Source organism: Terrapene carolina, unplaced genomic scaffold (assembly GCF_002925995.2).
Source record: "Terrapene carolina triunguis isolate 2854851 unplaced genomic scaffold, T_m_triunguis-2.0 Scaffold85, whole genome shotgun sequence".
Lineage (NCBI taxonomy): Eukaryota > Metazoa > Chordata > Testudines > Emydidae > Terrapene > Terrapene triunguis.
In genome coordinates, this window is record NW_020664436.1 from 52625759 (window position 1) to 52639626 (window position 13868).

At 42.9% G+C, this 13868-nt stretch overlaps 1 protein-coding gene across 1 annotated transcript; it reads left to right on the plus strand.

Annotated features, from left to right (window-relative positions):
- Positions 1-1333: 1333 nt before the first annotated feature.
- Positions 1334-12064, plus strand: LOC112112431 (pantetheinase-like). Its single transcript, XM_024208360.2, has 7 exons — positions 1334-1592; positions 1666-1796; positions 5315-5507; positions 6464-6755; positions 8758-9131; positions 11312-11482; positions 11815-12064. Exons 1-7 carry the CDS (start codon positions 1380-1382, stop codon positions 11911-11913), a joined length of 1473 nt encoding a protein of 490 aa, XP_024064128.2. The 5' UTR covers positions 1334-1379; the 3' UTR covers positions 11914-12064.
- The last annotated feature ends 1804 nt before the right edge of the window (positions 12065-13868 follow it).

Here is a 13868-nt window from a genome sequence, read left to right on the forward strand (position 1 = left end):
CACCCCCCCAATTCTCTGGGATGATCACTTCACCCCTTCCCCCCACTGCGTGGCTAACAGCGGGGAACATTTCTGTTCAGCTGAGCAGGAACGGGCACCTCTGAATGTCCCCTTAATAAAATCACCCCATTTCAACCAGGTGACCGTGAATGATATCACTCTCCTGAGGATAACAAAGAGAGAGAAGGAATGGATGTTGTCTGCATGCCAGCAAACACCGGGACCATACGCTGCCATGCTTTGTTATGCAATGATTCCAGACTACGTGCTACTGGCCTGGCGTGGTAAAGTGTCCTACCATGGCGGATGGGATAAGGCAGCCCTCCCCAGAAACCTTTTGCAAAGGCTTTGGGAGTACATGAAGGAGAGCTTTCTGGAGATGTCCCTGGAGGATTTCCGCTCCATTCCCATACACATTAACAGACTTTTCCAGTAGCTGTACTGGCCGCGATTGCCAGGGCAAATTAATCATTAAACACACTTGCTTTTAAACCATGTGTAATATTTTACAAAGGTACACTCACCAGAGGTCCCTTGTGTGCCCTCAGGGTCCTCGAGCACGCCTTGGGTGAGTTCGGGGGTTACTGGTTCCAGGTCCAGGGTGATAAACATATCCTGGCTGTTGGGGAAACTGGTTTCTCGGCTTCCTTGCTGTGAGCTATCTTCATTGTCTTCATCATCATCATTTTCCTCGTACCCCGAACCCGCTTCCCTGTTGCGTGATTCTCCATTGATGGAGTCAAAGCACACGGTTGAGGTAGTGGTGGCTGCACCCCCTAGCATGTCAAGCAGCTCCGCGTAGAAGCGGCATGTTTGCGGCTCTGCCCCAGATCTTCCGTTTGCCTCTCTGGCTTTGTGGTAGGCTTGCCTTAGCTCCTTAATTTTCACGTGGCACTGCTGTGCGTCCCTGTTATGGCCTCTGTCCATACAATTCAAACTACTACCTGTGTGAATTGCACAAGTTTGTCTAGTATCAGCCTTAGTGAGAGTTGGACTGGACACAAAGTACAAACCTGGTACAAATTCTACTCTGCACAAGTCTACTGAAGTCAATGGAATTGCAAGTTACAGCAAAGCAAAATTTGGGCCACTATTTCTAGACAGATGTCATTTAGTGTGTTCCTTTGGCACAGTTATTCTCATGTCAGTGATTCAGTGAATATCACTTCCTTGTTTAACTGTGTAGATGGTTTGTTGTTGCAATATGTTTCTTTAGCTGTGGTAATCTTATTGCACAATGCTGTGTTTTCCCAGATAATTTCACAGAGAATTGTTGCCAAAGTAAACTAAGAAGAAAGCTGGACTTTGCCACCTGTCTTCTTTTCTCCTTTATCCTTCAGAAACTTGCTCTGTTTTCCATTTACCACTGAGCTTCAGCAATGATCATGTTCCAACCTCACATATATGCTACGGTTTTTATACTCTCAATCCTTCAGGCCTTTGCCTTGGACAGCTACATTGCAGCAGTGTATGAGCATGCTGTTATATTGCCAGATGTCACTGGGAGTCCTGTTTCATCTAAGGATGCTTTGACACTAATGAACAAAAATATGGATGTTTTGGAAGGGGCCATCAAAGCAGCGGCCCAACAGGTATTGACTCTTGATTTTCTTGGTTATTTGTTTTGTTCCTGGTGGCAAGTGCTTAATTTAGCTGTTGTTTCAGGGTGCACACATCATTGTGACTCCTGAAGATGGCATTTACGGCTGGGTCTTCAAAAGAGACACCATTTTCCCCTATCTTGAAGACATCCCAGATCCACAGGTGAACTGGATTCCATGCACTGACCCTGAAAGGTATCCCTTATGCAGTGTCTTCCAAATAGCTTTAAAATACTGTGTTAATGGTCTGAAGAGGAGTGGATTAATGAGAAATGCAAACGACTTGAGAGGTCTTTTGAATTTGACTCCAACATTATTGTACACAACAGTTAAATAACCTAATGTCTAAAATGTCCTGACTAATGAACAGGCAATTCAGCTAATTCACTTTATCAACCAGGCAGTCAGAGGCACCATCTTTCTGAGTTGCCCGAGGTGCTCGACCCCTGCTCTGCCCCAGGCCCCACCCCCACTCCACCCCTTCCCCTAGCCCCCCACTCCGCCTCTTCTGATGATTGGTGGGGCCTGCCAGCTGGCAAAAGGTGCTGGGGGAGGAGCTGATCATGGGGGGCTTCATCCACTATTTTTTTTTCCATGGGTGCTCCAGCCATGGAGCACCCACAGAGTCAGCACCTATGCGGGTAGTTATCAAAATGAACGCCTTAGTTGAGCAGCAATGCACAACTCTGGGTGAAAGGTTATGAGATAACATCATTATTATGTTTGGAGAAGATTCTGCTGCTAGAATTTGCCAATTCCCATTCTAATCTCCTTTTTGTATATTTTTCCAAACATAATTTATATGTGAGTTTATCTGAGATTACCACATGATGGAGATGCGGTGTGGGGAGTAGCTGGATGGGAGATGTCTAAAGAACATCAGAGTGCTGCAGGAAGTTGAGTTGATAGCTTTATTATTACGTATAGCACCTAGAGGCACCAATCAGATTAGGGCCCCTAGTTAAGAGCTTGTCTCTGCCCCAAACAGGTTTTTCACCCTAAGTTAAGACAAGGCACAAGTGTGTAACAGGCTGAGGGAATGGAGGAGGGGAAGGATAACTGTAACTGTGATGGGAACACAGGGCTGCATAGGCAAACTGCAGGTACAGTTTTCAGGGTTTGTTTGTTTATAAAGGTATTCTTGGCACTTTACTCTGGTAGAAGAGGGTCTTGAAGAGGGATTTCAAGGAAGACAGGGTAGTGGCGTTACAAACTAGTTCAGCCAAGGTACTAGGCATTAGAGGCAGCATGGAAAAATGCTCGTAGGAGAAGTAGATAACATGGGTTATCAAAACTGGCATTGTTGGTGGAACAGAAGAGGCAAAGGAATAACAAGATACAAGTGCAGATATGGAGCTTGCGGGGGAGGGAAGCTATGAAGAGCTTTAGAGGTATGTACAAAAGATGTGTACTTGTCATGTAGAAGGGGGAACCAGTAGAGGAGGGGAAGTAATAGGGTCAAAATAACAGTAACAATAACTTCTCCATGGAAAAGTAACACATATCAGCTTTATCAGCTTGCCAAAGTCTATGTTACTGAAGTCCGAGTTAAAAGTTTGCATTATATTCAATTGTGAGGAATGGGGTGTGTGTGGGATGGGTTACTGAGCATATTGGAGGTGTATGAGACTCATGCATATACGGGTGGAGTTGCTTAGGCTATGTCAGCACAGAAGCTGAGAGCATGCTTCCCAGTGCAGGTAGACAGACATGTGCTAGCTCGGCTTGAGCTCGTGATCTAAAAGTAGCAGAGTGGCCGCAGTGGCATGGGCAGTGGCTCACGCTAGCCACCCACGTACTTTGCTGGGGTCGGGTATGATTGTACGCCTGGCAGCTGATTGACAGTCCCAGTGACTGTGCTGTCTGTGTGGTGGGGGGTATAGTATATTAAATACACCTTAACTGGAGCTTTCATTGCTTCCAAGGTTTTGCATGGCTGGGTATTGGGCTTAACCATCTTTAATTGGTTTTTAACTAATTTTTTTGTTTGTAGGAGCAGACAGTATGCCTTTTGGTATGTAAGCCATGCCTCTAAATGGATTAGAATATTTGTGAAAGGATTAACGTTTGTATTAGTTTACATAGGATCTCACTTAAATCCAATTTGTAAAATATAGGCTCCTTACAGAGCCGTATAGCCTTTGTGTATAATTTTACATGCATTTCTGTCCTCATTGCGTGAAAGACGAGACTTTTAAAGATGAGGGTTATATGGGATTCTGCCATCCCCTAGGCTCTGGAATGACACCAAGTAATAGATCACCGTGTTCCCAGATATTGAACTCTCAAGTCTGTTGTCAGCCTGCGGAAGGGGCAAGGGGTATGATATTTCAATCCTGCATGTGTCCCAAGATTCATGAGGAATTCTCAGAGCATTTGCACAGTTCTAGGGCATCTGTGCTGAGGATCAGCCTCTTCATGCTACTACTACAGCTCTCTCCTACTGGCCCTGCTAGGGTAGCAGAGTAGCACATGAATCTGTATCTAGAATTTTGAATGTGTAATTGAACATTTCCATGAATTTCTAAAGGGAAAATGTTGTGTGTGTTTAACAATTTGCTAGTAAGTAGCACCACAGAAGTCTCTCTTCATTCTTTTTCATTTAAAGGGACAGATGAACCAATTTTAGTAGTTTGAAATGAAGTATATTTTGGACACACTTGAACTCTGCCCCATGAGCCATCAGCTTGGCTATAGTTTTAATTGTTTTTTATAATGCATTATATTTATAGTGACAGGTAAAGTTTGCTGCTGATGTTTTGAAGATCATTGTAAAAACCAGCCTATGATCATACATGTGAAGAGAGGCGCACTATGAAGAATAAAGAAAGCAGGCCCTGTTCCTCCATTCCTTCCCATTAAACAAAAAGCACATCAAGGAGAGGGATTCAAAATGCATTTCTTAGTGTTAAATATTTATACTGTAATACAAAGTTGAGAGAAATTTTTTCAACAAGTAGGTTTTTCGTTGAAAAATGCATTTTTTGGTTACTCTGAAACTATTCACAAACTTGACAAATAGTTACAGCTAAGAAAAACAACTTTTTTTGATAAAGTCAAAATGCTTCATTCCTACTTTTCATTTCAAAATAAATTAAAATTTGGCCAATTTAAAACACACACACACACACACACACACACGATGAAAACACCCCAACATGTCTGAATCGAAATATAAAACTAAAAATTAATTTTGAGTCCACTCAAAATGAATCAAAAACATAAAATATTTGAAAATTGGTTTTAGTTTTTTCAATTTGATGACAAATTGAAAAAACTAAATGATTTTGTTTCAAATTGACCTGAAAAATCCATGCTACATTCAGCTCTACAGTAATAGCCCCCGTCTGTACAAATACCTAGGGAGATGCACACCATGTTCCACGCAGCTGACATTCTAAGGCCTCAATCCTGCTATAGGATTGTTGAGGGCAGACCCTTCCACCCATGCAGAAGTCCACTGAGGTCAAGGAGCTGTCCATGAATTCTGATAGCATGCCTGCACAGCTCCAAATGCAGAATTAAAAAATAAGCAATATCTGTCGAAAGGCCTCCTAGTACTCAGCTGCTCCGTAACAGCTGCTGCTCTAAACGCCAGTGTTCCATTAAAATAACTTTGAAGTCTATTTTCTCATTTTTTTCAGCTTTGAATTTAGTTTGATCCTGGTCTATTTTTTGTTTTGTGTATTTTCCTTTTGCCAAAAATGAACTAGATTTGCTCCTGCGGCAGTGCAGGAAAGGCTCAGCTGCATGGCAAGAAACAACTCTATCTATGTGGTTGCCAATATTGGAGACAAGAAGCCATGTAATTCCAGTGATCCCAAGTGCCCCAGCAATGGACACTACCAATACAATACTAATGTTGTCTTTGACTCAGAAGGGAAATTGGTGGCACGCTACCATAAGGTAAGAAATAACATGACACTGTTCTTTTCTGTCAGTCTGGGAGGGAAATCTCGCAAGGTGTCAACATTTTTAAATATCAGGGGGTAGCTGTGTTAGTCTATATCCACAAAAACAACCAGGAGTCCGGTGGCACCTTAAAGACTAACAGATTTTTTTGGGCATAAACTTTCGTGGGTAAAAAAACCTTACTTCATTTTTAAACCGCATTGGGAGGATTAGTTGAAATGGGATGGGGGCAGGAGAGTGCTGCTAGGCTGGAAGGTGTTAATGGCTGTCATCAACCAGTTCTTTGATCTACAAACAATTACAAACGTGGTTAAAGCTGCTAGCTTTGCTAACCGTATATCTCCCTTTACCCGCTTCTGGTTTTCCTGATTTTCAGCAAAATCAATAGGGTTCTGACCACTGATGCCTAGAACATCCCCTGAAATTTTGGAGTGGATCTAGTGTGGTGTTCAAAAGTTATCGCATAACAGACAGAGAAATACCATTGAGTAGAATGTTAGATCAGGCTTCACTCAACCAGTTATTGGGGTGGACTTGGAAACTTGGGGTATGTTTACACTGCAATAAAAGACCTGCATCACAGCCGCAGGGCTGGACCAAACCAGCTGACTCGGACTCAGGCTGTGAGGCCAAAAATTGCAGACCTTCAGATTGGGCTCCGAGATCCGCCCCCTTGTGGGGTTTCAGGCCCAGGCTCAAATGTCTATGCTGCCATTTTTGTCCCACAGCCCAAACTACGTGAGCCCGAGCCAGCTGACCCAGCCTCTGAGACTTGGTGCCGTGGGTTTTTTATTGCAGTGTAGATGTACTTTTACATGTTCAATATGAAGGCTTTTAGAATTTTTTTTTTTTAATAATGCAGGTCGCCTTTAGCAGTTTTATAAAATGTTTCCAGGCTATTGCATTAGGTGCCTTTTAACAGTTTTTTCCCCTATGGTTTGTTTTGTCAGTATAATCTCTTTATGTCAGAAACTCAGTTTGATTCCCCCAAGGAGCCAGAGATTGTCACTTTCAACACATCCTTTGGAAAGTTTGGCATTTTCACTTGCTTTGACATACTTTTTCATGACCCAGCTGTGACTCTGGTGAGCAAATTACATGTGGATACTGTGCTGTTTCCCACTGCTTGGATGAATGTCCTACCACATTTGACTGCTATTGAATTCCACTCTGCCTGGGCTATGGGGATGGGTGTCAATTTCCTTGCGGCTGATACACACAACACCAGCCTGGCTATGACAGGTAATTTGCTGTTTGGGGTAAGGTAAATTATCTTTGTAATACTGGATCTTTAGTCTCTATCTCTTCTCTGAGATTGTTTTATGCTGCACAATGTATTTCTTCTGAAGCCAAAAACCCCTGTGGTAGCCTCATTCCTAGCCTCAATATTCCTGATGCCAAATGAGGGCACAGCAAAACTCACTGTGTTTTTGTTTTTTTTTCTTCTCCCCTTCCTAGCTTCTCAGGAACTTCCTTAGTTCTTTTTACTGACTTGCTATGTATGAACAAAATCTTGCAGCTTCTTTGCTTGGCTTCCCTGAGCTGTTAAATCTAGCTTTTTGCTGATAAACAGTCCTCTTCAATCTCCTTTCTCAATACGTCACCCTCAAATGCTCTCTAGTTCAGCTAGTTCATACAAAGTTTTCAACAGCTAAAGAACAAGTCTCATTCTGGATTACTATAAAATACAGTCATAACACTGGGTAATAAATGAAAACCAGCATGCAAGATTCCATTTATACTAACCAAATGCAAGACTAGGTTTGTAGCACCATTCAGTAATGTTCAGACCCTTAGAACCAAGTTGTCAGGGCTGTCACAGGAGCACTGTTCTTCACCCACTTCTTTTAAAACAATGTGACTTTGTGTTTACTGAGAACTAAGCAGATGGAATATGATCTTTTAGCCAAGGGCCACATTTACATTTTGAAACCTATTAGATCTCATGCTTGCACAATTTCAGGGTTGGGTCACTGATCATATTCACATTGTCTGAAATAGAAGGGATGTCTCCCAGTCTCGCCCTTATCTGTGATACGAGGGCTTATCAATCTAGCAGATAAAGGTATCAATCTAGCAGATCCAATGGGTGGAAGTTGAAGCTTGACAAATTCAGGCTAGGAACGAGGACAATTTTTTAACCGTGAGGGTGATTAATCATTGGAACAATTTACTAAGGATTCTGATGGATTCTCCATCACTGGAAATCTTTAAATCAAGATTGGATGATTTCAAGAAGATATGCTCGTCTTCATCCCCAGCTGATGGACTTGAAGCAGGAATTAAAGAATGGAAGTCCTAAGGCCTATGCTTTGAAGGACCTCAGACTAGATGGTGATAATAATAGTGCCTTCTGGTCTTAAATTCTATGAATGAATGAATATGGGATGCCTGTCATAGGATTCATCCCTTGCATAGAAACTCTTACATAGTGCTGACTGGAGTGTCATGCTGAGAACATCTGATATTTTGTCCCTCATGATCCATTCTGATTGGCAGAGGTGAAGAGCTTCAGGAAAGTATATAGGTGTGGCATGGAATTCAATACTCTAATAAATGGTCCAGTTTCTCTCCTGGATTTGGCTTTATCTGGTCAGCCAGATTCCCCTAATGCGGAGTTCTCAACTGGGGTAAAGCCAGCATAGCCAGCTCCTATGCCATCCCCCTGCCAGCCCTGGGGTAGGGCTGTAGGGTGAGTGCTTTGGGCTCTGGCTGTTCTCGGCTGGTGGTTGGCCCTTTTGGGTCTGTTGTCAGCTAGCATAGGTCAGAGCAGCCCTCAAGCTGCTCTGTTCTGCAGTGGGGTCAAACTGAGCAGAGAATCAGAGAGCCAGACAGCATTCCATGCTGCCATGCCCATCCCCCTTCTGTTGTGCTGAGGAGATCTCAGCCACAGTGGAGAATCTGGCCCCCCTCCCTCCATAAGAAAACCATGCACCCTAGAATGACCAGATGTCCCAATTTTATAGGGACAGTCCCAATATTTGGGGCTTTGTCTTGTATAGGCACCTATTAACCCTGTCCCAATTTTTCACACTTGCTATCTGGTCACCCTAATGCACCCTGTCCCTTCTCTAGGAATTGTAAGAAACGACTTGAGTTCTTAAAGGTTTAATTTGGGAGGTTAATTTTTGGTAATGTTCTAAACATCATAATAGAACAAAACAGCATTGGGGAAAAATGAAAAGGACAATATCATTCAAATGGCTGATTCTTTTGGACTGAAAATTCTGTCTGTCACTCACAGGGAGTGGTATCTATGCACCTGATGGACCAAGGGCATATCATTACAATATGGAAACAGAGAACGGTCACCTCTTGGTTGCGGAACTGCGTTCACGACCTCGTCTTTCTCCCACCTATCCTTCTACTGTTAACTGGAGCGCGTATGCCACAAGTGTCAAACGATTCTCACCAGATGACCATAATTTCAGTGGAATCATTTTCTTTGATAAATTCACCTTCACTGAACTCACTAAGCCTGAAGGAAATCATACAGTTTGCCAGAAAGATCTTTGCTGTCATTTGAGCTACAGGATGGTGGAGAAGCAAGAAGATGAAGTTTATGTGCTGGGTGCTTTTGATGGCCTTCATGTTGTTGAAGGAGAATACTATTTGCAGGTAAAGCTTATTTTTGGGGACATGTGGAATACTTCATATATATGTTTATGAGACTTCTTTGCATGGGAGATGCTTTTGGTTCCTGGGAGAAAAAAGGGACAATGGTGTTTTCTCATGTTCCCCTGCATGGCCCTTTGGTTGCTAGTGATGAGTTGATCCTGTAATTTCTAATGAGTCTGCTTGCCCTTCATGCCAAAAGTAGCAAGTCTTGGAATGGCCCTGGGTACAAATTCAGAGTTCATGTGACAAGAGGGAATTGATCTTGTATGGTAATAAATTATTCTACAATATAATGGATCTTTATATTCTCCACCCCTTTCTCTCTCTTCCCTCCCCCGCCCCCCATTTACTTCACCATTTGCATTGTTCACTATGTTGTCTTAGAGACAGACTTCAGGATGGTAAGTAGCAGAAAGATGTCTTTGAGATGCTGTTAGAGACTTTGAAAATTGGAATGCAACAATCTTTTTCTGTCTCTTTCATCAGAGTTGATCTTTATCTGATGATTATTTTTAAAATATCAGTTGATTGCATTCAACTGAACAAGACATTTTACTCAGCTGAATTCACAAAGATTGAGTTTTTTCTTATTTGCCATGTCATGTCAATGAAGTATATATAAAGCATAAAGTTTTATTGGAAATGTCCAAGGTTTTGCTCTGTTAACCAAACATTTGGGAAAGACTGTGATTGACCATTAAATGCTATCTTGCTGGAAATATTAATTTGTTTAGTCACATTACATAATATGGGCTGTCCTTTGTTTTTTGAGCAAATCTATTGCATTGGCTAATTACGGACAGGTCCTTTTTAGATTTACTTTAGTCTACCTATCACCAACCACTTTCCTTACCGGTTGTCACAGATTATAATCCCATTATGTGTCTTGATGTTTTAGCCACCCTATATCTCCTTTGATACATTTTCAAAAAGTCACTTTGATGGACTTGAACACTTTGATGTTTGGTCCACTGATAAAATTATTTTAGTTCTTGCCGAATGTCCAGTGCTGTGGACCAAGTCTTTTATTTCTCCATAAAACAAGCTACAGCAATTTATGCTGCCTCACGTTACCCTCTGATACACATCAACCCCAACCTAGAGGGATTGTCTCTGGGAATAAAAGGCTAAGTCAGTCTCTGTACCTATTCCAACCTTGGCATCTCTTCTGAGATGGCCAGCACAAGGGTATCAGTTGTGGTGCTGGCTTTATTATGTAGACACCTATTCACCAAGGATTGGATGGAGACATCCAAATTAACTTCTGATAGACCACCAGCCAGGCCACTAAGTGATTTTGTTGCTAATAATGTGTATAAGATTGCCTGAGCTTTCCATCAAAGAACTTGTCTTAGTTTTATTGGTAAAAAGTCAACTTTTCGATGGAGGAGTGGGAAGAACAAGTGGAAACTCTAGAGGTGGCTTTTAGGGAGAGCATAAAAAAGGGTCCAGGCCAAAGGTGCTGACTTTTAGTTTTCCCTGGGGTGCTCTACCCTCACTCTTCCCCGAGGTCCGGCCCCCACTCCGCCCCTTTCCCCGAGGTCCGGCCCTCACTCTGCCTCTTCCTGCCCCCGCTTTGCCCCCCTCTCCCGAGGCCCTGCCCTTGCTCTGCCTCCTCCTCATAGGTCCCGCCCTTACTCTGCCTGTTCCCACGTCTGCTCTGCCCCCTACCCGGACCCTTCCCTGCCCACTGCTCTCCACCCTCCCCAAGCCCATCTCCCAGCCACCAAACTGCTGTGGCTGGTGGGTACAGAGCACCCACTATTTTTTTCCGTGGGTGCTCCAGCCCCGGAGCATCCATGGAGTCAGTGCCTAAGGTCTAGAAAACTGGAACAGTCTAGGGTGGAATAGGACAAAGGAAGGGGGACAACGTGTCAAGTAGGAGCAGAGGTTTCCAGTGGGTGGGTGGATCTGGAAAGGCTACAAGGCCAAACCCAGCTGGTAGAGAGAAACCGCTGCCTTTGTATGCAGTACTTGAGGGAGCGGAGAGCAGTATGGAGAGACATACTGGGGAGAGGAGCTGGAGAGTTGGAAACTCTTTGATCCAAAAAGTTGTTCCTGATGTACTAACTTAGTGCATCGTTGGCATAAGAATTGAGCTGAGTTGGTACCATCTGGTCTTGAGGAAAATAAAGTAAAATGATTCTCCTAAATGTGTGTTCCTTTTTTCTTTCCCATAGATATGCACATTACTGAAGTGTAAAAGCACAGACTTGAAAACCTGTGGGGAGCCAGTGGCCACTGCTCACACCAGGTTTGAAGCATTCTCTCTCAGTGGTACATTTGGCACTAGTTACGTCTTCCCAGAAGTCTTGCTCAGTGAGGTTCAGCTGGCACCTGGCGAATTTCAGGTAGGAGAATGTCTTTGAGCTGCTTCAAAGTAGCTTCTCAGGGGGCTCATAGGGGAAAGTAACAAAATATTGCAACAAAGTCAAAACAAAGCTAAGACAAACCTTTTAATAGTGGGGGTGGGGGCAGGAAACATGTATTGGGTGCCCTTTCGGTTTAGCAATTGACCTCAGAAAGCAATTTGGCTTTGTATGTTATGGTTCCAAGACTTCACTTAATTAAACTGTTTCTTCAAACTATTTAACATTTACCTTATAAATGCATGTCACTTGTGCACCATGTAATATTACTGCTTTGTTAATGGTGTAATTTTATTATCCTCTTCTTCAACTAGGTATTAAGTGATGGACGTTTGATCAGTCAGAGTGGTACATCTAAACCAGTTTTAACAGTGACGCTTTTTGGGAGGTGGTATGAGAAGGACCCACCATAACCACACTAGATATTGTTATTTCAGAATAACATCTGAAACATCATCTACCTAAACAATAACCAATGTGTTGTTTCCTGTTATAATTGTGCTTTGTTTAGTAAATATACAGCAGCCTATTTCATTATTATCGCATATTGAGAAATAAATCAACTGTGACTACTATTTTATGACTACTTATCTTTTATCACTGTTGAATAGCAGTTGCCTTTGTCTCACTGACTTCTGGAATTTGTTTTTTCTAGCATGCAAAAAACTGAGCGTTATGAACCTGATGTTAACTGCATATCAAAATACTATTACATATTTTATAATTTTAGATAACTATGGGATTAATAAATAAAATAACTACAGGCCTGATCCTGCATAATAAATGCCAGATAGAAAGGCACACAAATGCAAGGAATAGAACCTACTCAGCATGCTGCCCAAGGATATGTGGCCTGTTCACTTCCTGTGTTTCCTATTATGAGTCCAACACTCGCCATGCTTACCACAGCCCCTTCCTTTTGCAGTTTCTCCATGACCTTCTGTGTGCCATACCCTCATGCTCTTTGGCACACTGGACTGTTGCACTATATTTAAGGCCCTTTGTTTTCAGTTTTAACTAGTTTTTATGGAAAAATCCCTGGGTTTTAAAAAAAAGCCATTATTTGTTTTTTTTACCAATTTTAATGCAGATTTTGGAAGTGCCAGAACTCCCTGGACTCAGCTACCTGCTCCAGAAGGAGAGATGGGTGGGAGTCAGCTTGGCGACTCTGACTCATCCCCTGGGAATATAAGGGCAGAAGGTTTTAAAAGTTGTAAGTCTGGGTGTTAGAAGACCTTTCTCCAGACAACAAGGAAGACAGCACCCACTCTCCCTTCCCTTGAGGTGGCGAATATCAGGTTTAGTTAGCCCCTGCTGTGGGCATTGCGCTAGTCGCTCCTTTTTAGTGGGGCTGGGAGGGAATTTTTCCCTCACCACCATATTGGCTTAGTTGAAGTGCGGGTTTCAGGGAGGACCTATGATGGTGAGGAGGAATGGGAGTTAGGCCATACGTCGCAACGCATTTTGTAAGTGTGGGGCGGATGTCCAGGGCAGCTACTCCATAGGGAAGGCATCCAGTGACTGGAAAAATGGCCTGGTAAAGGACTTAAAAAGGAGGTGCTGCTTAAAGGAATGGTGGGGGGGGGGAGGAGAGGTTCAGGGCTCCTGTGACTGGTATGGCAGGGAGCCAACCAATGCCACCTTTCTTGTAGCCCACCTTAATCCTCCTACGAGGTGGGTGGATGGTAAGGTCCAAACCATAGGTTGGCTGGGGGACCTGGATGGAAAATAAAAGTGTGGGGGGGGGACTGGTGGAAGCCCTGGGTAGTTATTTAAATGAACATGACACTGCCTACACTGTACACTTTTATCTGCCGGGTAATCCCAGACATCTAATAATAAAGCTGCCGCCTGATTAAATCCATATCAAGTGTTGCCTGTCCTTTCGGTACAGCTGGACAACAAATCATGCCAAACCAACCTAATTTCCTTCTTTGATGGGATACTGGCCTAGTGAGGGGTTAGGGAGGGGCGGGGGGGGGGGAGGGAAGCAGTAGACACATTGTATCTTGATTTCAATAAGACTTTTGATGCAGTCCCACATGACATTTTCATAAACAAACTAGAGAAATGTGGTCTAAATTAAATTACTATAAAGTGGGTGCACAACTGGTTGAAAGACCGTACTCAGAGTAGTTATTAATGGTTTGCTGTCAAACTATGGGGACGTATCCATTGGGGTCTAACACTATTTTCATTAATTACTTGGATAATGAAGTGGAGAACGTGTTTATAAAATGTGCACGTGACACCAAGCTGAGAAGGGTTGCAAGCACTTTGGAGGATAGGATTAGAATTTAAAAATGACCTTGACAAATTGGAGAATTTGTCTGAAATCAACAAAATGAAATTCATTAAACACAAGTGT